Source organism: Danio rerio, chromosome 4 (genome assembly GCF_052040795.2).
Source record: "Danio rerio strain M-AB ecotype USA chromosome 4, GRCz13ab, whole genome shotgun sequence".
In the NCBI taxonomy this organism is placed as follows: Eukaryota; Metazoa; Chordata; class Actinopteri; order Cypriniformes; family Danionidae; genus Danio; species Danio rerio.
Window position 1 is genome coordinate 34,811,813 of NC_141024.2, and position 27,177 is coordinate 34,838,989.

Below are 27,177 nucleotides of genomic sequence, written 5' to 3' on the forward strand. Positions count from 1 at the left end.
ATCATGCGTCACTCATATCCAACAACGACTGTCACTGAACTCCTCCAAACTCCTAGACGCCAGGACCACAATTCCAAGCCGCTGCATTAAACCCGAAAAAAATCGGGAAAACGAATCCACGTCTTCACCGACTCCGCCCCCCAGGACATAACACGCTCCTGCCATGCCCCTATCCCCAACAGACTACAGCCCCGCAAACACTCCACCACCCCGGAGCATCAAGGAAAGCATTAAAGCAATATTGGGTTCGGACATACTGCAGCAATCATTAATTCTATTAATTCCTCCTCTTCCTAACGATCTCGGCGCTCCCTTCCTATAACCCCACTAGCCGTCCACCAACGCTGAACCAGAAATCACAAAGTAATTAATCAAGAAAGAGATCGACAATAAATTCACGATCGGCTCCTTTTTCACGCTCCCCCTGTTTAACACATTCACATCAGCCCTACAGAAAAGGGCATTAGAACGTTTCTAAAAACGTCTAATAACGGCTCTTTCATCTCCTCATAATTCTGCCTTTTTAGCATTAACAGCATGATTCTGCCTAATGAAGATGCTTTAAATTATCACGACAAAAACAGAGCAATCTCTCTAATTAATCTAGACGGCTGCAATGCTTGGTTTGCAAGTCAACATTACCCCCGCCTTCCATTAAACCCAGATTTCTGGCATTAATCGGAGATCACAATTATATTTCGTAGTCCATTTAACATTCGGATGCAGAAGTAGCCCACACATTTATGCTTTAAAAAACTATTTGCTGGATTCTCGCCAATAACTACGGCATTTGCATGTAGTTCATCTACTAGAAGATTCCTGTATCTCTCCCCCTAATATCCTCCAGCCAAATTTAGTGACCCGTTTTCTAATATTGGCATTCCCATCGCGGAAGAACCTCTGGCGCACTTCTAAAGAATTCTTAAGCATCAATTTGGAGTGGCAGAATTTCAAGCATCCATAGGCTACTTGAATAAATCAACAAATTAGTTCCCTTTTATATTCTGAAAGAAACAAGATCATGCTAAGCACAAACTGCTGTCCATCTTAGGACACTCAATCTTCTCAAATTTTTTTTAAAATCTTTTTCACAAAATAAGATGAAAAGATAAACAAATTAAAATTAATTCATAATATAATTAATTTCTTTTGGAAAACCTGATGCGGCCCAGCCTCACCCAGACTCTGCCTTCAGCAGCCCCCAGGTAAATTGAGTTTTGAGACCCCTGTTCTACAGCAAACTGAGTGTGTGTGTGTGTGTGTGTGTGTGTGTGTGTGTGTGTGTGTGTGTATGTGAGTGTGTATGTGTTTTTGTGACATATCAGGACACAAATCTGTATAATGACATAGGTATGACACAGGTATTACAAAAAGCAGGTAAAATATGAGGACATTGGTGACGTCCTCATTTCTCAAAATGCTTATAAATCCCACAGGATGAGTTTAATCAGAGAGTAAAGCTGCACACTGACTGTGATTTTAGGGGTGGGGTGGGATGAGGGCAATATAATATATGGTTTGGGCTGTATAAAATGAATGTAAGTCTATGTAATGTACCCACTTTTCACAAAAACAAACGTGTGTGTATGTGTGTGTGTGTTGTGCTGATGAACTGAGGATTGTCCTCTCATACACTCTCTCCATAGTGAAAAAACAAGGAGCTTCTTTATTCTGTTAAACACAAAATATTTTTTAAGATGAAAACCATTAGCCATTGACCTTCATATAAGGAAGAACAAATGCTGTGCAAGTCAATGCTTACAGGTTTCCATCTTTCTTCTAAATATTTTATTTCATGTTTAACTTTCAGAAAGGTTTATAACCCCTTGAGGGAGAGTAAATGAGTAAATTTATATTGTTGGGTAAACTGTCCCTTAAACAACCACTGCCAACACATTAATCTAAATATTATTAAAAACAATCGGAAATATTAAATAATAAACGATTATTCACAGCATTTTGAAGTGCTGACAATATCAATATTGTGTATGTTCATTAACATGATGTATTGTATTATTTAATATCAGCAAAAGTCTATTTCTCAGATCAAAGAAATAAGGACTTACAGAGCTCTTTTGGAGGTTTTGATGACTGCTGATAGTCTGATGAGACACTCGTCTGATCTCTGGAATTTGTGAAGCTCAAACTCCTCCAGCTCCTCCTCTGAGGTCAACAACACAAAGACCAGAGCAGACCACTGGGCAGGTGAAAGGTGAGCAGATGACAGACTTCCTCTACTGAGGTGAGACTGAATCTCTTTCAGCAAAGTTTGGTCGTTCAGTTCATTCAGACAGTAGAACAGATTGATGGATCTCTCTGGAGACAGATTCCCTTCAAGTTTCTGCTTGATGTAGGCAATTATTTCCTCTTTGCTCTGGTCTCTGTCATTCTGCTGTGTCAACAGGCCTCGTAAGAGTTGTCGATTAGACTGAAGTGACAGACCGAGAAGGAAGCGAAGGTAAAGGTCCAGATGTCCATTCTCACTCTCCAGAGCCTTGTCCACTGCAGTCTTCAGCAAATCAGTCATACATTTAGTTTTGCTTTTTTTTTGTCTAAAAAACAATCCATGCTTCTTGTCACTGTGTTGAATCAAATGTTGATAAAGGGCTGCAATGAACTCTTGAATGCTCAAGTGAAGAAAGCAGTACATAGTACCAAGAATGATTCCCGTCTCCTCCTTAAAGATCTGGGTACACATGCCTGAGTACACCGATGCCTTATAGACGTCAATGCCACAGTCTTTCAGATCGCTCTCATAGAAGATCACATTGTTTCTTTCCAGCTGCTGGAAGGCCAGTTTTCCCAGTGAAAGGATGAGCTTTGGATCCCAGGAGACATCTGCTGTGTTTTCTTCATCATACTTTCTTCTGCTCTGCTGGATCTGAAAGCGGAGAAAGTGTGTGTACATCTGTGTCAGAGTCTTGGGAGATTCCTGCAGTGTTTCAGCATGAGCCCTGTGTTTCAGTTTCAGTATGTTCTGGAGAACAGTGTCTGAAATCCAGCAGAAGACTGGGATGTGGCACATAATAAAGAGACTCTTTGACTGTTTAATGTGATCAATGATTTCTCTGGCCTGATTCTGATCTGTGAGTCTCTTTCTGAAGTACTCCTCCTTTTGGGCATCATTGAATCCTCGTATCTCTGTCAGCCGGTCGATACAGTCAGCAGGAATCTTACTGGCAGCTGCTGGTCTGCTGGTGATCCAGATGAGAGCAGAAGGAAGCAGATTTCTCTTGATGAGGTTTGTCAGGAGAACATCCAGAGAGACTGCTGAAGATACATCACCACACGTCTCATTACCAGCAAAGTTCAGAGGAAGACGACATTCATCCAATCCATCAAGGATGAACAGGACTTTGAATCGTGTGCTTCTTGTAAGGTTCAGTCCTTTAGTCTCTGGGAAAAACTGAGTGATGAGGTCTTTTAAACTTTGTCTTTCTTTCTCCTTTAAGTTCATCTCTCTGAATGGAAGAGGAAATATGAAGCTGATGTCTTGATTTTCTTTCCCTTCAGCCCAATCCAGAACAAACTTTTGCACAGAGACTGATTTCCCGATGCCAGCAACTCCTTTTGTCAGGACAGTTCTGATCTGCTCGTCTTGTTCAGGTGCTTCAAACAAATGTTTGCATTCAACCTGTATCTCTAGTGACTGATGACGTCTGGAAGCAGCTTCAATCTGTCTGATCTCATGTTCAGTGTTGACCTGTTCACTCGCACCCTGAGTGATATAGAGATCTGTGTAGATGTTATTCAGAAGTGTGGAGTCTCCTTGCTGAGCAATTCCTTCAAACACACTTTGATATTTCTTCTTCAGGCTACATTTAAGCTGATTAATGAAGAACAGCTCACCTAAACACAGGAGCAAAGAAACAGAGAGATTTAGTCTTGACTTATTTGTAAGTGTCAGTCTGACAGATCTCCATGAGTAGGGCCAGACTGAACTTTCAGACATTTTTTGCAATTTCTGAGGAAAATTTAGTAAAATATCTGCAGATTACTGCATGATTTTGGGAATATCATAACTTTGGGATTATCATAAATAAAATAAAAACTAAATATATAAAATAATAAATAAAAAATAAAACCCTTTTAACTTGCAAAATAATAATAATCAATAATATGTAATGTTTACAATATAAATCCAATTAGATCCACTTAATTACTAAAAGCACAAGTCTCTCATATAATATATCTACTAAAGGACAGAAAATATGACTTTACAAACTGTACTGTAAATAAATCAGGATCATTTTCATATTTGTCAACAATATTACTGAAAAAAACTGAATAAATAAAACTGCACACAAGAAAATAAATAGACTCAATGATAAGCTAAAAATTTGTGGAAATCTGCAGGTTTCGTGTGGGTCTAGCCATTAGTCTCTTACCAAAAAGAGTATCAGCAGCTTGATCTTGCTTCATCTCTCTCAGGAAGAAGAGTGTGAGATCAAGGGCTGCTTCTGTGATTTTGCTTCTGTTCCCATTAAACTCCTTTACAAACTCTTGTCTGTTTTCGTCTTGTAAGATTTTCTTAAATTTCTCCAGTTCATTCTTCAGAAATCTGATCATTTTACTCTCAAGATTCTATGAGTGAAGAAAAGAGAACAACATTTAACCAAAACATTCGGTAACACTTTATAATAACTGCACACTATGAATCATTTACTAAGCATTAGCATCTAGTGAACTCATTATCTGTAAGCATTGACTCTAATAAGTGTTAGTCAGCAGTTCAACAACTGGTATTTAGAAAGCATAAATAGTCCTCACTTTAGATTAGGTCACAAAACTGGATGAAGTTGAGTTAATAAAGCATTATTAACATATTAGTTAACTATTAGTAAATGCTTGAATTATAAGATATATAAATGTTAATTTCAATAGTTTAATTATCATTTACTAACTCATTCTGAATGATCGTAAACTACTCTTAAATAACTGTTTTGGAAATAATGTACTTAATTTAGTAATGAAAAATAAATCATTAACAAAGTATGAAAGTACAAGTATTTAACACTTTATAAATGTGGGTGTAAGTCAAGAGTAGAATTTGTAGCTTCAGTTATAAACTGTTTACTAATGTTATTAACGTAGAGGTAATGTTTAACAAATAATGAATTCAATATTTGCTAATGCTTAATAAATGGTTCATAGTGTGAAGTTATTATAAAGTGTTACCAAACATCCATTTGCAACTACTGAACAATTGAAAATATAAAACATTATACTACAGGACTGTGCTTTATTTTATTGGCTGATCAACAATCTAGGGTGTGCACTTATTTTCAGATGAAGTAGATTCAGATAGGCATTGAGCACATTCATAAATGCTGAATGATCTTAATTATTTCACAGCTACAGAAGCCAAAAGTCACATCAAAACACAACAGAAGGTTTTGGATTTTCTCAGATAGCATGTTTTTTGTGTGTTTAAAATAACTAATAATTTGTGTGTATTTAAACTCTAATAGACATCTAAACATTGATGTTTTGGCTAAAACAAGACTTACATTTATCTGTCAGTGAAAATATATTAGTCATGAAAGAATAGCCCACAGTTGTGCACTATTTTATAATAATTCAATGAACTGGAGTCAATGATTACTTAACAAATTAATTGCACTACATTTTAATTGAGCAGTATATTTTTAATTAACTATTTTTATTTAATTTGTTTATAATAAATGAGATTTTTTCGCACCTGGAAGATCCACTGGAGATTGTCTGTAAAGCTCTTGTGAGTCACGTCTCCTGAATCTGGTAACTCATATTCATCACTGTTAACAGATAAAACTACTGTAATTATACATTTAGAGACAAACAAACAGATACAGACATATCTTACAAACACTGAAAATAATACATGTAGTGCTCATAATAAGGAGACCGTGGACAGATTTGTTACTTGAGTTTTCTGTTACATTGAGCTTAGAAATAGATAATTGTCTCTGTCAGACCTGTCAATCACAAAGTCATTATTAGAAAGTAGCTTTGAAAGTTTGATTTACAGTTCATTATTACTTATACTTTTAGCTACAAAACAACACATCTACATTTACCTTCAAAAGCTTCATCTTTATTTAGATATACTTACAAAACAGTTTAGTTATAAACTTCTTCAAAACATCTTATGTTCCACAAATGAAATAATTGACAGAAATCTGATATTAATATTGACTGAAAGATCCTCTGAATAAGACGCCAGGTGTCTGTAAATGTCTTAATGAATTACTAAAGTCATTTGATTAATTTAAACAACTGATTTAGTCAGGAATGACTCTCTCTACTAAATTGTTATTTTACACAAAACTGTTGATGTGAGCAATAATGTAAAACACACAATACCTTTTGGCAGATGATGGTGTTTCCCCACTGAACTTTGGTGGATTCCACTCTTTAGACAGGTCACTCTTCAGAGACACAGAGCTGGACAAATGTGATCCTGATCTCACACTGAAGACACAAACACACCAGAGGAATAAACAGCAGGACAAACTTCAGTCTCCTTTACAAGAGTTTATCAGCCAAATATAAGTTTGTGTAGTTTAATTTAGGGGAAACTAATTATAGGCTCAAACATAAAAAAATGTAATTAAAAAAATTATTAATATAAACTAACATAATGTCTTGGTAGAAAAGACGAAAAATAAATAAAATTCCCTTAACAGAACTACACAGTTTAACATGTATATCTGTATTAATCTGTGTGTATTGATCAAATGTAGCACCCTTTTGTTATGTTTGTGGCTGTTTTTACCCCAATGACTTCATATAATGAAGCAATATCAGCATCTGATCATGCAGTCTTGATTGATGCTGGTTGGAAAGAATTTTTACAGTTGATCATCAGATGTTAGCATTAACCCTTTAGATCAGCCTGAGCTGAATAGTTTCTGCATTTTAAATGGAGTTCAGTGGAGTAAAAGAGCATATTATATTGAGTGTGCAGAAATACTGCGTTCACTGTGTTCTGACAGCTGAGGGGCTTATTTTAATGTTCTCAGACATACATATCAAGACAATTGTGCAAAGATCTCTCTCACTCCATATAACTCCATATAAACTAAGATTTTTTACCCTACAACTGATGACAAACAGTCAAATGACAAATTGTACCTCTACACAAGGCTTTAAACCAGTAGATCTCCAACATTTTTCACCAAGTACCAGCTAAGAAGAAAATTGTACCATTTGACCATTTAAACAGGCAATAGCAACACAAATAAGTGCATTGTTGTTGGTTGTTTTTGTTCTTCAGAGAAAGTGTTGAAATAATGGTGTAAAAACAGAGTCAATACCTGTGTTTCTCTGAGAGAGAGTCCTTTACTCGCTCCTCTGCCATACTGCAACTAAAACACCAATGCAGACATTAGCAGAGCTTTGAGGAAACAATCAGCCGCTGACCATCACCTGGAGTTGACAATATACTGAGATGAAGAACAACAATCAATGCTCACTTCACTAACAAGACCTTACTGAAACAGGCCACATGATGAGGGAGACCACAAACTGACTTTCAGTCATCTCACAGCAGATAAATATACTATATATATATATATATATATATATATATATATATATATATATATATATATATATATATATATATATAAACAAACTCTTAACATTAATGCAGTTGCAGGGATCAACAATAAGGATTGGATCCAACATGCGAGATGTTCAGCACAGTAGACAGAATCATTACTGATCAGTCCAGTGCTGTCTTGTCACTAAAGTTTTATTTGCCTGTAACTATTCGTCAGTTGCGTGCACATACAGTCTTAGAATGAAGAAACAATTGTGCCTTTAAGCCTTTAAATGCTACCTTCTCTGTGAAGTCGTGAACACCTTTTTGCTTTTCAGGTTCCTCTTATCTGACTGAATGTTGATTTGTATTGATTTATTAATAAAGTCTGCTAAGTGAGCCACTTTTTGTTAAATAATAATCAAATACCTGCACATTTTTCACACTGTTTTTTTGTTTGCAGAACAATTCAAATTTTACTCATTATATATTTATCAACATTTCTAAAATATTTAACAATTGTTTTTCAAGATCTTTGAAAAATGTAGTTACATTACAATTGTATTTTTTAAATTGTTCGTTATTTAAAGTATTTAAAGAAACGTTATGCTTAATTTAAAAAAGTGTATGTATACAGCTGATCGAAAAGTGTTTGTATGTTTTATCTATTGACACATTATTTAAAACATGTGGCTGAAGGATAGCTATTTTTTTATTTATGTGCCCAAAAATATTCTGGCAGGGCAAGTCAAAATCTAAACCACTGGCCGAGTAGAAAAAATCCTTAGCGTTAAACCCTGAGTTCGTTAAATAAGATAAGATTAAAAAATATTTTACATTGGATATATGCATATTATTTGTTACGATAACTTCCGTTTTAGCCAACTAATTATTTGTTTATTGACTTAGCAGTTAGTTAGTATTAAAACGTTACCAGTGAAATGCAGTTTAAGGATCATCCGCATTCTTCTGTTAACAGAAGCTCTGCTTTCACTTTCGATTTCCTGACTCTCTTTTTAAAGCTTATTTTGTGCTGAGTGAGCCAAAACTTATCGAGTCAGTCTCATATAGAAGAGCACAAAAACTTTCAATGGATTAAAAAATGTGAGGTTTTTTTGACAGTGTGTTAAATTGACCGTGTTTTGGCTCCGTGTTTAATCAGTGAATAAAAATGCTAATTTACTGTCTTCCAACAGGGGCGCCCGTAGACCCGCAGAAATAGGGCTGTTGCCTTGGTTACTGCAGTAAACAAAACAGTGAAACGCAGGAGGATTTTATATATATCATAAAATACATCTCAATATTCGCAGATTAAGTTCAGGCACTCCCATACAATCATACATTACATAATTCAAAATTATACAAAATGTAATACCTTGAAAAATAGCATATATAGTACTTTAAGGGCCTTAAATTACTCTAAATTGATTAACTTTCAATACTTTTTAAGACCCCGCGGACACGCTGCTACATGTTATGTGTGTATGAGTGACAGATTAGAAATGTGATCATATTTCATTGTCAGATTGATTCTTTTTCTGCTGGTTAATATATGCTGGATTATGCTGGATAATATATGTCTTATGCTGGATTTACACTAACAGCATGAATTATGTATTTGCGTGAATAGATTACACACAAAATCAATGCAAAAGCGTAAATCTCAAAAATAACATGACAGTGTGTTATTTTACTACGGTATCTGCAGGTTTGCGCACTAATCCAGAACTTCACACCCTTCCGATGGCAATGACAGCCCGACTACGAGAGCAGAAAAGAAAAATGGAAAATCACAATAATGTGTCATTATTTAGGGTTTGCTCTGACATCAGATTCAAATGCAACAACACAAACTTGTAGAATCGAAAATCAAACCAAGTGACAATTAACCATTTTCGAAGTACTCAAAAAAAAATGGAAAATGAAAGTTTGAGATGCATTTTTCATTTGTTTAATTTTGACGGTGTGAATTGAACAAAGCACTGCAAAGCGTTACACGGATCTATACGGACCTCTGACACCTCATATTTCACATTTGATGTATGACATATGTATATAGTTTATTAGGATAAGATCAGCTTAAGCCAATTACTCATTTATATATTTAGCTTGTTAGTTTAATGTTAGTTGTTAGTTTGGTTGTTAGTTTGTAGTCTGCTGACATTTAAGTGTTAAATACATTTAAGGAATGTCAGCAGTTTTTCTTCCTGCTTAACTGTAAGGGCTGGTTTAACTTTTCTTTCAATTTCATAACTGTTAATTTAAAGTTATATTTTGTGCTGATTTATGAAGTGAACATGATATTAAGGATTAAAAACACTTTCATAACATTAATAAATAAAGTGTTCAGACAAAGTGTTGAAATGACACGTATGAAGCGTAATGGTAAAAGTATCAAACTTACATGCAGAAGTACAGAAGCTCTTGTGAAGCAGAAACACAATCTGAGCTCTTTGACTCTTTCAGTTCTTCTTCCTTTTCTTCTTCTTCCTGGTTTATTGCCTTTCAGGAACTGAACTTGGAAGGTGCATTACTGCCACAACCAGACTGGAACACTTTTTGAAATCCATGTAGATATAAAAAAGACTGCAGTTTTATAAAACCATTTCTATTACTTTGAAAAGTACTGGAAGTTTTGTACAGTACATCTTGAAAGTATTCATAGCGCTTCAATTTTTCCACATTTTTTAATGTTACAGCCTTATTTCAGAATAGATTAAATTCATTTATTTCTCGGTGGCTAGCACTGTTGCCCCACAGCAAGGAGGTCCTTGGTTCAACACTAGCTGAGCCAGCCGATACCCTCTGTGCGGAGTTTGCATGTTCTCCCCGTGTTCGCATGGGTTTTCCCCGGGTACTCCGGTTTCCTCCCACACTCAAAAACTATGCAACAAAAGTTGAAGTCACGAGCACTTACTACAAACTAGCGCAACTAGTGATCTATTTTGGGAAGCTATCGAGAACTACCTGATCTCATATCCCTCCAAATGCTTATTGACCAGGCGGGAGCCTTGGGCTCATCTATCACCGAGCTCAGGTTTCTCTCCCGAGACAGCATGCAAAACTAGCTTAAATAGTCAAGCATTATCTAAGTGTGAACTCTTGAAAGACAGTATGAGCAGGCCTTCGAAAATTGTCTATTGTAGTTTCTAGAATACACGAGCATGTTGCTCCCAATATGAGAGGGCAAATCGCGCGCCTCCATAGGACATTATAATCTTGCGTGTAAAAGATGTGATATGTCAACAGCTAAGTCCACTTCAAAGAAACGAGGTACATAGACACTTGCATGTAATATAATTATACAATAAATTTACTTTTTCAAAAAACTTCACAATTCACAAATCATAGAGAATATGCAACAGCATTCCATATTGCATGGTGGTGCACTGTGTATTTATAGGCAAATTAAATCTGAATGAAATCACAAACTATCTTAACTGCGGTTCACAATCCATTTTAGTCAGTTTCATTGTTTTTCTATGTTCTGCCTTATTTATTCGGGTATAATTATGTCATGGTAGTTGTTCCAAAAGCTGGTTCCAAACAATATTCGGATTAAGAAAATTCAATGGAAGGGGATGATTGGGAGGCCATGACCATAAGGGCCAATAGAGGGACTTTGGCCAGGTCACCAGGGTTACACCCCTGCTCTTTCACGAGAAGTGCCATGGGATTTTTAATGACCACAGAGAGTCAGGACCTCAGTTTAACATCTTATCCGAAAGACAGCACCCACTTACAGTGTAGTATCCCCTTTACTGGGGCATTAGGACTCACGCAGACCACAGGTTGAGCACCCCCTGCTGGCCTCACTAACACCAATTCCAACAGCAACCTAGTCTTCCCTAGTGGTCTCCCATCCAGGTACTATCCAGGCTCAGCCCTGCTTAGCTTCAGTGAGTAACCAGTCTTGGGCTGCAGGGTGATATGGCTGAGGCTAATTAATTAGTTTTAATTTTTATTTAATTTATTTTTAATTTCTAATTAATTATTTTTATTTTTAACCCTTTAATTATTTATGATATCATTCACAAATCAGTTTTGGTCAGTTATCCCTTCTTTGAGTCACTGTTTTTTTTTTTTTTTTTTTGAAAACTTTCACAGATCAGTTTAGTTCAGTTAACCCTTTCCTAAATCAAATATATTCTTTTAAGGATTTGTGAAAACTGTCAGAAACCAGCTTTGGCCAGTTATTTCATTTGTGAGTCTTGTACACCACTGTAATTATTTTACCAATCTGATTTTTTGTCACAGGCATGTGAAAATGGTGTATTTTGTTTTGTATTTTGTGCTGAGTAAGACTGAGGATGTTCCAAAGAGGACAGGAAACATTTACAAGACAGCGGTCTCAAAGAGTTTGTGTTGTTGGGATCAGAAATTAATTCATTCCCAATGGAGAGGACTTGGTATATATATGTAAGTGCAGTTTTAATATAACACTTTGAATTGTTTAAAAAAAAAACAATATTGTTATAATTTTAAATCAGAGATGTGCTGTTTTTCTGATTTTGTGATTGTGTAATGAAGTAGGTGTAATCCATTGTGTTAGGCTGTTAGGTGTTGTGGGGGGTTCTAGGCAGAATCTCTGGATAATCATGCTTTCTGCAGACTGTTCTCCACATATTATAGACTTTATATATATATTCATACATTTTACATTTAATTACTAGACATTGGTTCTGTCACATGACCTGTTTATAATGAATCTGAGAAATACACAGCCCTTTTACAAATACATGAAAATAGGATGAAGTTTAACTAGACTAGATTCAGTTAGTGTGCAGGACAAACAAAACAAATATTTATGTTTTTGGCTAAACATTTTGTCAATCATTTGCAGCTGGGGTAACACAGAAAGTAACAGCTCTCCACAATTTGCCCTGCCACTATTAAGGCCTGCCAGGAGCTAAGGCAATCAAGATCAGCTGTGTATATACGACCCAAGGTATGAATATTTTGCCATTTCTCTTTTAAATAACCAGATGGACAGTTGGTTCAACAGGTCATTATAGACAAACAAATTTGAATGTATGTACATTTCTCAATTGTTTAAGTTTAGGATACTGAAAACGATCAATTACAGTTTTTGTGCATGCAAGATAGTTTTCCTAGTTACATTTTTGTGGTACTTTTTCAGGTTTTGGAGCCAGCTGCTGAGGAAAATTTATCTGACACTGACAATTTATATTTTTCTATTGCTGTGTTTTAATATTCTGAAAGCAATTATTGTATGATTTACATGTGAGAATGTTTCAGCATTCAACATGATGTCCCCTTATTGTTTTCAGTTTCTGGAGCCAGCTGATGTAGAAAATTTACCTGAGGACGACAATGTAATTGTTTTACGTGTTACATCTTAAGACTTTGAAAGAACCAATGTATGATTTACATGTGACAGTTTTTTTCAGAATACAGCCCAGTGATTCCAAATAACAGCATTTTGTGCTTTTTCAGATTGCAGAGGTTGCTGTGGATGACAGTGAACTACCAAATAATTATGTAAATATACTATTTTCAAAGATACTACATAGAATATGCATGTCGGGTTTTTCAGAGGTCACTTTTTATTTATTTATTTATTTTTTAGAACAGTTTTTTATTTTATTTATTTATTTATATATATATTTTTTTGGACCTGGCTGGTGATAAAGTAATTTTTTGCCATCATGTTTTAAAATAACTAAGGCTTTTAAAAATTATCAGTAAAGTAAGTTGTTTAGGTTTGCCGTAGATTTAGAAGTTATATTAAAATAAATCCAAAGCACACAGTATAAATGCCTGGGTAATAATCTGGCTTGAGAACAGTTAAAGATCGTCAAAGACAATATTAATATTGACAATATTGTAATTAACACACTTTTTTGTAAATAATACATTTTTGCAGGACTTGAGGGCATGGAGGGCACTAAGGCAGGAACAAGATAGAGTACAATCTCTCTTTGGAAACAGATCGAGCAAGGGTAAGTATCATAATCAAAGCATTTATTATTCTAATGTATACAGTTGAAGTCAAAATTATTAGCTCCCCTGTTATATTTTAATCATTTAATATTGTTTCCCAATTTCTGTTTAATGGAGAGATTTTTCTCAACACGTTTCTAATCATAATATTTTTAGTAAGTTCTATAAGTTTTAATATTTTATGTTGTAATAAGTAATTTTTCAAATGTTTGACGTTATGACAGCACATAATATTTGACTTGATGTTATTAAGATATCAGTATTCAGCCTAAAGAGACATTTAAAGGCTTAAATTGCTTAATTAGGCAAGTAAAGGTAATTATGCAAGTCAATTTAAAACAATGGCTTGTTCTGTAGACAAAAAAAAAATATTGCTTAAGGGGCATTGCTTTTAGGAAATACTGTGAAAAATCCTAATAATGTGATTTTGTCACGGTTGTGGTGGGGAAAAGGAGCGAGGACTCAAGTGCAAAGAAACAATGGGTATTTATTAATAATAAAATAAAAATAAAAAGCAAAACAAAACTACCCCGAGGGGGAAAACATTAACAAAACACACAAACTTGGCTCAACAAGAACAAGGCAAGACTGGAGCAGGAACACGGGGAGTGTAGACAACGAACTGGCAAAGGACTGAAAACATGAGGGGGATTATAAAGCAAAAAGTAAATTGACACACAGGTGAACACAATTAACTAATAATGGGTTAACAAGGAGGGTGGGACTAGACAATAGACAGGAGAGCGCATGACACAGAGAGACAATACAAGCCATGCGCTCACATAACACAACACTGAAGCACACGACAAAAGCACGTGACCACAATGTAAACACCGAGCCACGTGCTTTGACAAAAGACACAAGCACACGATGAATGAAAACTCACCGTGCGCTCACACATGCAGCATGCATGCTTCATCCCAGCGCCGACCAAAAACCGAAACCAACAAGACTGAGACGCTGGGAATGAAACACCACGCTGCTGACAGACGAAAACACAAACACGAGTACAAGAGCGCACGCATCTGAGGGACGCAGAGCGCGCGCGCGGCCGCGTCAAGCAGGAGCGCGCACACTCTACGTACACCCACGACGGTGCGCGCTCACACAGAGACAGAAACAGGACCAGACAAGAGAAGTGTCAGAGCTCTGCCACCAAAACAAGAATTTACAAGACCAAAGTGGCAGAACCCTGACACTAGCCCCCCCCAAAAGGGACGCCACCTGGCGTCCCTAAAGGGAACATCCAACAAGGTACAAGACAGACAAGAAACACCACAAGACAACAAAACAGGCAACATCAACAAACACAAGACAGGGAGGTGAACAGGCAAGACGACATGAAGGGGGGGAGGGAGGGAAGCCAAGCCGGACTCAACAAGACAAACAAGGGAGGGATGGGAGGGCAAGACCAGGGAGGATCAGGAGGGACAGTCCAGGGTGGATTCAGTGGGTCAGGGGCCCCGGCAGGGAGCCAGGGTGGAGCCGGAGGATCCGTCCAGGGTGCAGGGAGGGAACACCAGGGAGGAGCAGGAGGGACGACCCAGGGAAAGTCTATCAGGGGAGACAAGGCAGGAGGTCGGTGGGGAGCCGGCTGGGCTGGAGACCAGAGGGGAGCCGGCAGGGCAGGGAGCTGGGCTGGTGCCGGCAGGGCTAGACGTCTGGTTGGCGCCGGCAGGGCAAGGAGCTGGGCTGGGGCCGGCAGGGCAAGACGTCTGGGTCGTGCTGGCAGGGCAAGGGGCCAGGCTGGGGCCGGCAAGGCAAGACGTCTGGGTGGTGCCGGCAGGGCAAGGGGCCGGGCTGGGACCGGCTGGGCAAGACGTCTGGGTGGCGCCGGCAAGGCAAGACGTCTGGGTGGCGCCGGCAGGGCAAGACGTCTGGGTGGCGCCGGCAGGGCAGGGAGCTGGGCTGATGCCGGCAGGGCTGGGAGCTGGGCTGGTGCCGGCAGGGCTAGACGTCTGGTTGGCACCGGCAGGGCAAGGAGTCGGGCTGGGGCCGGCAGGGCAAGACGTCTGGGTCGTGCCGGCAGGGCAAGGGGCCGGGCTGGGGCCGGCAGGGCTAGACGTCTGGTAAGTTCCGGCAGGGAAAGGAGCCGGACTGGGGCCGGCAGGGCTAGACGTCTGGTAGGTGCCGGCAGGGCTAGACGTCTGGTAGGTGCCGGCAGGGAAAGACGTCTGGTAGGTGCCGGCAGGGAAAGACGTCTGGTAGGTGCCGGCAGGGAAAGACGTCTGGTAGGCGCCGGCAGGGAAAGACGTCTGGTAGGTGCCTGCAGGGCAAGGTGTCGGGCTGGAGCCGGCTGGGCTAGACGTCTGGTAGGTTCTGGCAGGGAAAGGAGCCGGGCTGGGGCCGGCAGGGCTAGACGTCTGGGTGGTGCCGGCAGGGAAAGACATCTGGGTGATGCCGGCAGGGCAAGGAGCCGGGCTGAAGCCGGCACTGGAGGGCGCTCAGGGGCTGGAGCCGACACTGGAGGGCGCTCAGGGGCTGGAGCCGACACTGGAGGGCGCTCAGGGGCTGGAGCCGACACTGGAGGGCGCTCAGGGGCTGGAGCCGACACTGGAGGGCGCTCAGGGGCTGGAGCCGACACCGGAGGGCGCTCAGGGGCTGGAGCCGACACCGGAGGGCGCTCAGGATGAAGCATGCACGCACGCATCTGAGGGACGCAGAGCGCGCGCGCGGCCGCGTCAAGCAGGAGCGCGCACACTCTACGTACACCCACGACGGCGCGCGCTCACACAGAGACAGAAACAGGACCAGACAAGAGAAGTGTCAGAGCTCTGCCACCAAAACAAGAATTTACAAGACCAAAGTGGCAGAACCCTGACAGATTTGGGCTAATAATTTTGACTTCAGCTGTACAATCAATTAACATTTTACATTTATCTAAATACTACCCGGTGGCTCAGCTTTTCATTTTTACATTTTCAAATGCATCAGGAAAGAAGGAGACAGCAAATGCAACAGCACAAAATGCCACATACAAAAGTATGTTTAACTTGGATGTAGCTAGATCATTACTGTTTTCTGTGTGTATAACTAAAGACTCTGTACTCTTTAAAAAGGCAATAGAGGATCGCCAGATATATATATATATATATATATATATATATATATATATATATATATATATATATATATATATATATATATATATATATATCTGCACTTGTTGAGTCGGCTGATGGAGTCACATTACAATTCAAATACCCAGATGGGAGAGTTATGAAGAGAACATTCAATGTCACGCAGCCTTTTCAGGTTAATAGTCATTTCACTTGTGTACTCATTTATATATATAAAATAAAATTTAAAAAAATCCATTACAGACATTTTATTTTATTTCTTTCACAGGACTTGGTTGCATTTGCTGGTCTGGATGAGATGGCAAGTGAGATTTTCTCAGTATAGCTGCCACTCTCGCTATCTCCCTTATTTAGCAATTTAGGAGGTACACTACAGGATCATGGCATAGTAGGACCTTCCACACTTTATGTGTTGTGGTTGTCCTCTAATGAAATACAGGTAAAAAATAAAAAGTGTTTTATTACATAATGTGATAATTACAAATGGAAATTAACAGCATGAATCATCATCTTGACTATTTGTTTACTTAAAAAGTTACCTTTTTATTCATTTTAATGTGTCACTCAATTTAACCTAGGAAGCAGCTCTAAAGCATTTTATACACGTGATCTGAGCCCATTTCATTCTGTGATATATAGACTTTTGTGTTCTGCCTTTAGTAATTGTACAATCTGTTAGCCTAATGCCTTTTTTGAACTATTCCTTTACACTGTCACATATTTGATGTGGTCCAAGCTTTGCTTTGAATTGTGATAATCAACTCAAGTTTGAGTTGCAGTCAGAAACTAGATTAAACAGACATTTAATTTTTTGTTTTAGTACAATGTTAAGTGGAAACAAACATAAATTAGAAGCTGTTCTTCTTTTGTTGAGGAGATACAGGCAATTATTATTATTATTTTTTTGTTATACACAAATATTCAAGCAATTAACTCCAGTTAGTTAATGCCTAGTTTTCTCCCATCTGTTTAATTACATGCTAAGTCAAAAAAAAAAAAGAGTCAGATCAACCTGAAGTCCCTGGACAAAACAAAGTAACCTGGTGGAAGAGGGACTGCGATGGGCAACGGGTGTCCACCTCGAAACGTCAGAAAAAAAGATCATCATCTGGTTGGTATCTGTTTTATAAAGTTAATGACAAACTCTTTTAATAGTGAATAATGATGTGTGAATGAACTAAGAAGGAGTTTAATAGTGCTCTTGCTACTCAGTAGACTTAATGCAAAAATAGGTAATGTCAATTACAGTGTAATGACATGCATGTATAGGTTTAATATTTTCCATGTTGCAAGATTTCCAAAAGTTACATTGTTTATTTTTATTTTTTTGTATATTTGGCAAGGAGTTTCAATGAATTGTTGTAATGTGGCTTGTTTTATTTATTTATTTTTTTTACTTCTAAACAGTTTGTTCTCCATGTGCTAGTTCCTCCCCACCATGTATTACCCATCAATATCCTGGTAAGAAGAATTTTATTTTTTTATTTATTTATTTATTTTAATTCAAAACCTATGCTTCATCTGAAAACAGGGACACAGGCATAAAGAAATCCTCAAGACACTGAGGAAATTGCCTGTTTTCTGTTTAGTAACTAGCCAGCTAACAATGGTTTTTCCTAAAGCCTTTTCTACAGTCCCCTAATACGCCTCAAGCATTAATGTTACCACCATTTGTTGTTATTAACCCGACAGTAGAAAAACTTAAGAAAACTGTGTCTATTTATTTACTTGTGTAAATGTGTGTACATTTCTTTTTATTTAGCTTTTAAATTAATTTAGTAACATTATTGACAAATATGAAAATTGTAATTTAATTGCAAAACAATTTGTAAAGTAATTTTAGTAGATACTTTAGTAACTTTTAGTAGATAGATTATATGAGAGACTTGCTTTGTTTACCAAATAAGTGGATCTAATTAGATTTGCATTGTAAACATTAAATAAAAGTTAAAAAGGTATAATTTTTTATTTCATATATTAAGTTTTTAATTATGATACTCCCAGAATCATTCCACATAAATCTTTCCAACTATCCTTTCACCCTCAGCCTTCTGTTCCATCACCGGATTATCACTTTACTAAAACCAATGGAAATCCCAATTAGTTAGATGTAGGTGAATTACAGTGTTGAATTTATTTTGTTATTTTTTCATTTCTTTCCTTCTCTCTTTAAAGATTTTAATATGCAGAGGCTAGAGAACCTTCTTCAGGAATCTGAGACCATCACCCTTGAAGATCCTCCTGAAGACACCATCCTGCAGTCTCCATTGTCCATTTGGGGACAAAGAAAAAAAGAGGTCCAACAGTGTTGGCAAGAGGCGAGGCCACAAAACCTTGCCAACTTGTTGTCGGCTGAAAGGATTCCCACGATGACATGTAGTCACTGTCATGTGAGAGAAGCAATTATCCGTTGTAGGGAATGTTTGCCATCAGAGTGGTTTTGTGAATGTTGTGACACATTAATACACAAACACCACATTTTGCACAGTAGGCAAACCACAATCAGTGGCTTTTTTAAATACATCCCTCCAACGGAATTTGTGAAACTCCATGACAGTAACTACATCATCTGTGAACAAGGTTTGTGATGATTTGCATTCCCCCCCAACAGACTTAAATTATGCATTGTACTTTTATTACATTGTACAATTATTACATGTTAATTATTACATCTTAATTGTTCTTTGCTTTCACAGATTGTTTGCTACCAACAGCCTTGCCTCAGATAATTTGTTCCTGTAATAATGCTGATGTTGCTGTATCTGTTGGAAGATCTATCATTCTGGTTTGCATAAATGGTAGGATTGTTTAAAAATATTATTTATCTAACACATTACTTTACTTCCTTGTAATTTATTTGTCTTTCATGTGCTCCCAGGCCGTTATAACCTTCACACACCATTGCTGACGTGCAAACATTGCAATAAGCAATGGACTCCAGGGGTCATTGACTTTGAAAGGAGTGGTTATTGGCCTGCTACCATGCAAGCCCAGACCCTATTCCACCAAGATCTATTTCATTCGTTTGAGGCTATGAAGACAGCAGCTCCAGGAATGTCAGTGAAAGCATTCACAGCACTGCTAGACAAGAGAACAAAGCAGTTTGGAAGAGTGAGTAAAAATGGGAATCTGAAAGATCATTACGTTAATTAGTGTGATTCTGATATAACCTGATATGAAATTCAAGGTTCACAACTGGCTATAGTATTTAAGGCTACAGAAATTAAACAAAATGGAGGTCAAATAAGATAACATGGTAATATGCCGTTTTCTTGGATTTGTGAGTGCACTAACAGATCTGTGATTTTGGATGTTATTGTCATTGTATACTGCAACTTGTGTATTTTAGACTGGCAAAGTGAATGCGGATGCTTTTCAGAGAAGCTTTTTGCAACATGTGTACTGCAACTCTGAACAGAACCAACTACTGGGAAAGGAGCCATTTCTCTGTCCAGTCTGTAGCCCTGAAATGGTGGCTGTTTAAGTGGATGGTAACCGAAAACTCTACAGGTTCCAAAAAACAAACCAGTGAGTGTTGTATGCACATTAAAAACAGACTATGCAGTACATGTATGTACTTGCTACTAACATGATCATTGTGATATAGCTTTAATGTATCTAAAATAAAGCTGTTGATACTGTAGCTGTTGAATATAGATTTATAAATTCAATTATTAATAGGTTACACGTCTACTAATAATATATTTTCTTATAGGGGTCAAGAGCCAGGGTTTTTTAATGGAGTTTTTTTAGCCCAAGACTCAATGGTGTCTAATTTTGTTGAGGAAGTCCGTGGTGCAGTCAAGAGTGTAAGTTTTTTTAATCCGGCTGATAAACAGATATCTTTGCCTTATTTTATAAATAATTAGATGTAAAGTTGGAAATACTGTAGCCTTCTTGCTTGGGTGAGGGAGCCTTTATTAAGGTGTTATGAGTAATTCAGAATAACCTGTGTTATGAATATCGGGCTTGACTATATATTCAGACTCAATATACATAAATATATATATATATATATATTAGGCTTATGACATTATGATATACTCCAATATTAAAAAGGTTACTTTAACAGGTATAATAACCAAAAAATACTTAGTGTATTGCTTTATTGTCAGTACATGTTTAGTTTTAAAATTTTTTTTAAACAAATAAAGATTTTAAAAGGATTTTACAGTACAATATATAATACTTTACAATTAAATCTCATTAGTAAATGTTATTTTGGAAATTGAGGAAAACAGATTTATTAGTACTATGTTAATATTAGTCTAAGAAACTGAATTCTATCAGTTATTAACTTTATATAAAAACATGATGATGACTTTTGAGTTATGTTTTTGAGTTATCTAAAGTAATGTATTATTAGTAAGTAACTAAGAAATTAACATCACCTAAGATAACATTGATACTAAATTAACTAATGTTAAATGGAGCCTTACTTTACAAAGTTATTGAACAAAAGGACTTTATATAGTCACAATGTTCATTTTGTTTGAAAATAAATTAAGTCTTCAAGCTATTAATGCTGTGAATGTCACCATCAATGCAACAATCAGTATAATTTTAAACAGCACTATAACAATTCAATTAATAATAATTATGCACAGTATTTTGAAGTGCCCATGATATCAATATCCCATCAATACTATTCATTATCAATATATATTGAATAATTGATTATATAATAAATGACAAAATGTTGACATTGTTTGTATGTTTGACCAGCCTCCTAATTTAATATAGTCAATGCTAATGTCATTATTGTCATTAATGTCAAAAATAAAAATGTGAAACTATTTACTTTGGTAGACACCAGGAAAAGCAATGTGTGGGGAATCCCACTGGACAGCAGCAAGAGAGACATCAAAGCAAGCCAACAAGTTGGATGAAGAAGGTGTGGAAATTGCTGTGTGCAGGCATGGATTCCTCCTAAAAGGTTGGGCTTGGGATTGGTCTTAACAAATACCAAATATTAGCAATTACAAATGTTTGTGGATGATTAATCTAATGATTTTAAGCCTGCTCTTCACTGTGCAACATGTTCTCTACTTTTTCTATTTTTCAAAAGGTCTGAATATGTATAGAGGAGAAATCTTTGCATATCCGATGTATCTCCAAAAAGGTTTCAAAGATGCAAAATTTTTGGCCATGGATGTGACCTGCCGTTATGTGCCATTCCTGGAGAAAGTGTCAGAAGCCCTGAGTCATCTTCAACCTCTTCGGAAAATGAGACATTGCTTGTCTGTAATGCATGCCAAAGCCCACAATACAAAATGCGAGGTGATGCTTTTAACTAGTTGATTTTTGCATTCAAGATCAAAATATAGCCAATAACACAATGTAACCCAATGAATAATGATGTGACTCAAACTACAACACAGGAGTGTGCTTTGAGCATCCTCGAAAGCTGCCAACACCCTGTTGTCCACACTGTTTAACATGTATACTGCTTCATGTAGATTCCGTGGAATGCAAGGAACCAGGAAGGTGCTGGAACCACACTTGGGGAAGAAGTGGAGCAAGTAAATAATTTTCTATCCAGATGTGCCCTGACCACAAAATATATGACCAAGTCAGGTTTGTAAGTCCCCTGCTAGCCTGTAAATAAACAACTGGATATTTTACAATTTATTGTAGATTATTGATTTTCTGTTGTTTCCTACAGTAAGAACTGATATGCTTACGGTCCATGCAATTGGGTGGAATCAGCGTAAAGAGAATGGACTGCACATTGCCTTGTCTTCTAGATTTAAAAAGGTATATGTTCATGTTTTGTAAAACAATAAACTATTTAAAATATAAAAAATTTTAACTTAAAGCTCACACAAAATGCATCACACTGTTACTGTACCCCATGTAGATAATGTAGGGCACCACACCTCAGCTATATATATTTAATTAAATACGTTATTTTATTTAATCATGCATTTTGGTTATTTAAAATATTATTTTAGTAAATGAAATTTTGTTTTGCTTTTTTGAAGACAGTGCAAAAGACCTTGACTGCAACAGAGAATCTGAAGATGATGCAGAATCAATTCCATTGTAGTGATGACACAGTAAAACAGTGGGTTATTGATGTCAAGCAGTGGGCAAGCAGTGGTAAGTGAAATGTTTTATAAACAAACACTGTTGGATTATTCTATGTGTTATCTAACTAGCTGTAGTTTATTGTCAATTTATGGTGTGTGGATGGAAACTGTGTGCAAGTTAATTTTGCATTTTGACTTACTTAAACAGGGATTACTTTTATTTTTTTAAACAGTTACAACAGAAAAATCAGACCAAAACTATATAATTTGAGACCAATAAATGTGCACATTAGACCCAAAATTCAGGGCTCTATTTTTTTGGCTCCATATCTTCAAAAGGCAATTTTTGGTTCACATTCTTGATGCAATTATCTCAGATGTTTTATACAGATCTGCTTTCTTTTCAACATGCAGCTGCGGACCTCAAAAAAATTATCTGCAAGAGCACAATGTTTTACATATGTCAGTTCATAGGATAATTTACTTCATCAAACTAAACTACTACTACAACTAAAAGTTTGGCCTATCGGTTCAGCTACAGTAAGGCTTATGGACCAATGAATTCCTTATAAAGAAAGCCTCCAGAAAAATTTCAATAATTGATTGTCCTGATGTTTGTCTGTTGCTGTGGCACTGTGCAATTTTTTTTTATTGCAAGAAATTTTACATCACAAAACAGGGAACAAATCAACATCGCAAGGCATGTAAACCATTACAATAAAAAATAAAAATGTAAATCGTCTAAATAAAAAAATAAGTAAATAAACATAAATAACAACTACAACAAGGAGCAATACACCAAAGGGAAAAAAGACATTATAATAATAAATATTTTGAAAATGAAGTACAAAGAGCTTTAAGTTATTTTATTTTGCTTTCTGAAGTATTTGAATAAAAAGAACTTAAGTGTTTTTTAACCTTTACTTAAGGAAATGCTACAGCCAGTCCTGTTGGTGCTCATGGCTTGCAGTTGTCCATCGAAACGCTCTTTGTGAGCATTTGTCAGAAAAAGCATTATCTTTATAGGCAGAATGGTATGTATTAGTAAATGATGAAGATTTATGTTACACTGGTTCTTCTCATTAAATTTCATGGCAACACTTTTGTAATATCATTGCTTTTTTCTTATATTACAGATCGGAACAAAAGGCGTCAGAGGATTACTCAAAAGATTGCCCAAGAAAAGAAACGCTTGGTCGCAGAGATCCAGAGATATAACCAGCAACCTAATGCTGACCCTGTGGACACAAACTTAGTTGTACAGCAACTGTCCAACAAAGCAGAAGAGATCATGATCTGGCCTTGGCAGGAACAGAACACAGGTGTTGGATTAAGATGTAACTATACACACACACACACACGCACACACTAAGGCCAATTCACCCAATTCTACAGAGTATGTCTTTGTACTGTGGGAGAAACTGGGGCCTCCACACAAAGGCAAACTCCACACAGAAATGCCAGCTGGGACTCAAACCAGCAACCTTCTTGCTGTGAGGCGACAGTGCTAACCACTGAGCCACTGTACCGTCTGCTGGTTATACACCTGATTTCAATTGAAAGTTGTTTTGTCTTAAATGTATTTGGTCTTAAATATGCTAAATAAATTATTTACAGACTAATCCATTACTGTGAACCTAAGCAGTCATTGTAAATTACAATACTACAAAAGCATTACAACAGTTAACCATACTGTCCTTGCCTAAAACGACTAAATGTTAAATCATTGACATTTTTGATCCAGTGACTTTTTTTAAAGCTGTTTTTAAATAAGTCTGCACTGTGGAACTATATGAATGTTTGACTTTTAGAAAATGTGCATTTTATAATACATTACATACAGCCCATACAATTATTCTAAGGATAACACAGTGTAGTTTATATTTCATAGTCCCTAAAATTCCAGTTGTCCTTATGTACCCTTCCTAATTTCTTGATTTATTGCACCCTACTTTTTCACCATTTAATCATTTTAAAATAAAAATTTGTCCAAACAGTACTTAATTATTGGTGCACCCTGTTGTGAAGGTTAATTATTTTAAAAATATATTTAATTTGTCTTTTGTGATGTCCTGCATAAAAGAAACCTGGAAACTGTAAAAAGTGGGACCTGCAGCACTTCTTTGTTCACACTGTACTATCTTAAATGCTAAACTTACATTTGTATTGTAATTTTATATTCTTTTAGATGGGGCTTTGTGATTCATGGTGCAATTGATGGACATTCACGACTAATTACATACCTAAACTGCAACACAGACAACTGTGCCAGTACTGTAATGTCTCAGTTTATTCAAGCAACATCCCTTTGTGTTCTGCCCTCTAGGGTAAGGTCAGATTACGGTGGTGAAAACATACAAGTGGCCTTGTTCATAAACCTTGTACAAGAACTTCAGCGCCGGAGTCACATAACTGGGGAATCAGTTCACAACCAAAGAATAGAACGTTTGTGGATAGATGTATATTTACATGTGCTACACTCATTCTATAGCATGTTCTACAGTCTTGAAGATTCTGAACTGCTTGATTCCAGCAATGACCTTCACAAAGTTTCACTCGGCATAGTTTTTCTTCCCCATATCCAAGCTAGACTACAGCACTTCAGAGAGGCATGGAATCACCATGCTTTGCGGACAGAACACAATAAAACACCAACACAGCTATTGGCAGATGGAATGCTGTCAAGGATGGGAAATGACAGCACAGCTCACAACAATGTGTTTGGAGACGATCCCTACAGGCCAGAAAATTTAAATGAACTCCTGGCTCAAAATGGCATTCAGTATTTGCCCACAACTGAAACTGAAGACATCCGAGCTGTAACTGTTGAACAGCCTCAAATTAGGCTCGCTTCTCAGCAAATGGAAACTGTGTACCATGCTATTGACCATATCACAGATTTAAAGACTAAGTTTCAGGTGTGTTGTGCAGAAATTACTAATCGTTTGGCAAACTAGTGTTGCAGATTTGAGTGTTATTAAGAATGTCATTATTTTGTAATATTTAACATGTAATGATTTAGCTATAACAATGCTCTGTTGAAGAATGTATAAATGCTTACAGTAGATGCTGACATTGAAAAGAGAAGTTAAAAGTGAGCAATTTAACTTTTTTTACCACAATAAACACAAACATGCACAATGCAAAATAATGCATTCTATTTTGGAATAGATGCAAAGATCTCAAACATTTGACTTGAAAGTGATTTCTATATGGAACTTTAATTTAATAAAAGGTGTACTCCAGCTATAACTGTATCTAAAATTACTTTATATAAAGATATTATTAGAATAGTAAAGGCTGATTTATATTTCTGCGTCAAATGGAGGAATATGACTGGTCATAATATATTTGCAGATATCTCCAATCTGATTTCGTACTTGTACATTTGTAATTGCAAATAACCTATCCAAATCCTGACATAGCTGCGTTTAAACAGCGCAAACATTACTCCTTATAGTTATGCCATATTAGACGGTTCTGTATGAATAACTGAAGACGCTGCTTTAATGCATTCGCACATTATGTTAAATTATTTTAAATTACACGCCCCATCCATAACCAACCTTAAATCATACCTGAACTCTGTTTACCAGATCCAAGTAAACTGTTTTGTGTGATATTCTCATAAAATCTCTCTGCTTTTAAATATCTTTGATCGTAATTGTTCTTAGCCCTGTCAATGTTTATCAATGTTGTATTATTATTATAATATTTCCTCTCCAGTTTCTCTTACGTTTATATTCTTTAGCTGTCAATACAATACTTCGTGTCTATGGAAGAAAAAGTCAATAAAGATAGACAATGTGTAACATCATATTCATCAAAAGACGGTTTATGTGCAAGTAACAGCACCGGTCCGAGCAGGTAGCGAGCCAGCATGGGAGACAAGTTCCGAGGATGCTAAAGATTGCAGAACAACGTCTGTCGCTGGATCCGAGGACTGAGATTTACCAGCTGGCTTCCGTTACATAAGGGCAAATATAGATGACTAAAACCTCATTTACTCATACTTTTTATCATTTATAATGTCCAAGTCATTGATATTAATATTAAATGCTACTTTTGTGCCTTTATTAGCCTTTTTCTCGCCTGTTTACTGGGTTAAAAATCTTACATTATTCCATCTCCACCTGCTGGTGAAAGCTAAAGCAGCTGGCTATCTTCAATCTGCAATCTATTGCTTCTCCTGTAGTTCCCGGATGTAATCTTGAATTTTAACAGTCGAATTTGATCCACTGAATTTATGGAAGCGAATATTTGAACTGAAATAAAATGAACTGAAAAATACCTTTTGAATATTATACATCCTATTTTTAAAGGGTATTGAATATTCTGTAAGTGAAATCTAAAAATTGATAATGAATTATTGAATTTTTAAGTGTGAAAATATGTTTAAAATATTTTTCGTTGAAATATTCACAGCTTAAATAAACAGATATGTTAAATTTCAGGACCTAAAAATACAAACCCTGGAATTCAAGTCATTAAAATGCAAGAACTTGTTAACACGGTGTATTATTTTTTTCAGTTTGTGATATTCAACAAGCTTTTTAATTCAAGAGTTTTGGCATTG

The 27,177-nt window shown here is 36.7% G+C and overlaps 4 protein-coding genes and 1 long non-coding RNA gene across 10 annotated transcripts in view; 3 read left to right on the plus strand and 2 right to left on the minus strand.

The window, feature by feature from the left end:
* LOC137489479 (NACHT, LRR and PYD domains-containing protein 3-like) overlaps positions 1-9,994 on the minus strand; it is a 275,187-nt gene extending 265,193 nt beyond the window's left edge. For 4 of the 5 annotated variants that reach the window (XR_015481758.1, XR_015481757.1, XR_015942023.1 and 1 more), the window contains exons 1-6: positions 9,930-9,994; positions 7,299-7,410; positions 6,346-6,453; positions 5,702-5,777; positions 4,389-4,584; positions 2,067-3,849 (exon numbers count right to left, since the gene is read on the minus strand). Coding sequence is in view for 2 of the 5 variants with exons in the window: in XM_087245901.1 (XP_087102027.1) it covers positions 2,067-3,849; positions 4,389-4,584; positions 5,702-5,777; positions 6,346-6,453; positions 7,299-7,342 (2,207 nt within the window). In the remaining 3 variants the exon portion in view is untranslated. The remainder of the gene's footprint in view (positions 1-2,066; positions 3,850-4,388; positions 4,585-5,701; positions 5,778-6,345; positions 6,454-7,298; positions 7,411-9,929) is intronic. The other variant, NM_001444295.1, reaches the window with a different exon arrangement.
* Positions 1-27,177, plus strand: part of LOC101886704 (zinc finger protein) — an 846,922-nt gene that overhangs the window by 810,408 nt on the left and 9,337 nt on the right. The gene's annotated exons all lie outside the window — the stretch shown is intronic.
* Positions 1-27,177, minus strand: part of LOC147844817 (uncharacterized) — a 532,816-nt gene that overhangs the window by 331,562 nt on the left and 174,077 nt on the right. The gene's annotated exons all lie outside the window — the stretch shown is intronic.
* LOC147844820 (uncharacterized) lies at positions 17,565-20,053 on the plus strand. The gene is made up of 6 exons (XM_087249398.1): positions 17,565-17,680; positions 17,977-18,030; positions 18,745-19,149; positions 19,266-19,367; positions 19,448-19,680; positions 19,919-20,053. The coding sequence occupies exons 3-6, from the start codon at positions 18,753-18,755 to the stop codon at positions 20,051-20,053; spliced, it is 867 nt and encodes a 288-aa protein (XP_087105524.1). The 5' UTR covers positions 17,565-17,680; positions 17,977-18,030; positions 18,745-18,752.
* LOC137491245 (uncharacterized) lies at positions 19,919-27,107 on the plus strand. Its single transcript, XM_087248612.1, has 10 exons — positions 19,919-20,097; positions 20,285-20,378; positions 21,379-21,505; positions 21,638-21,849; positions 22,029-22,146; positions 22,235-22,326; positions 22,554-22,671; positions 23,531-23,635; positions 23,738-23,938; positions 24,928-27,107. Exons 2-10 carry the CDS (start codon positions 20,334-20,336, stop codon positions 24,930-24,932), a joined length of 1,023 nt encoding a protein of 340 aa, XP_087104738.1. The 5' UTR covers positions 19,919-20,097; positions 20,285-20,333; the 3' UTR covers positions 24,933-27,107.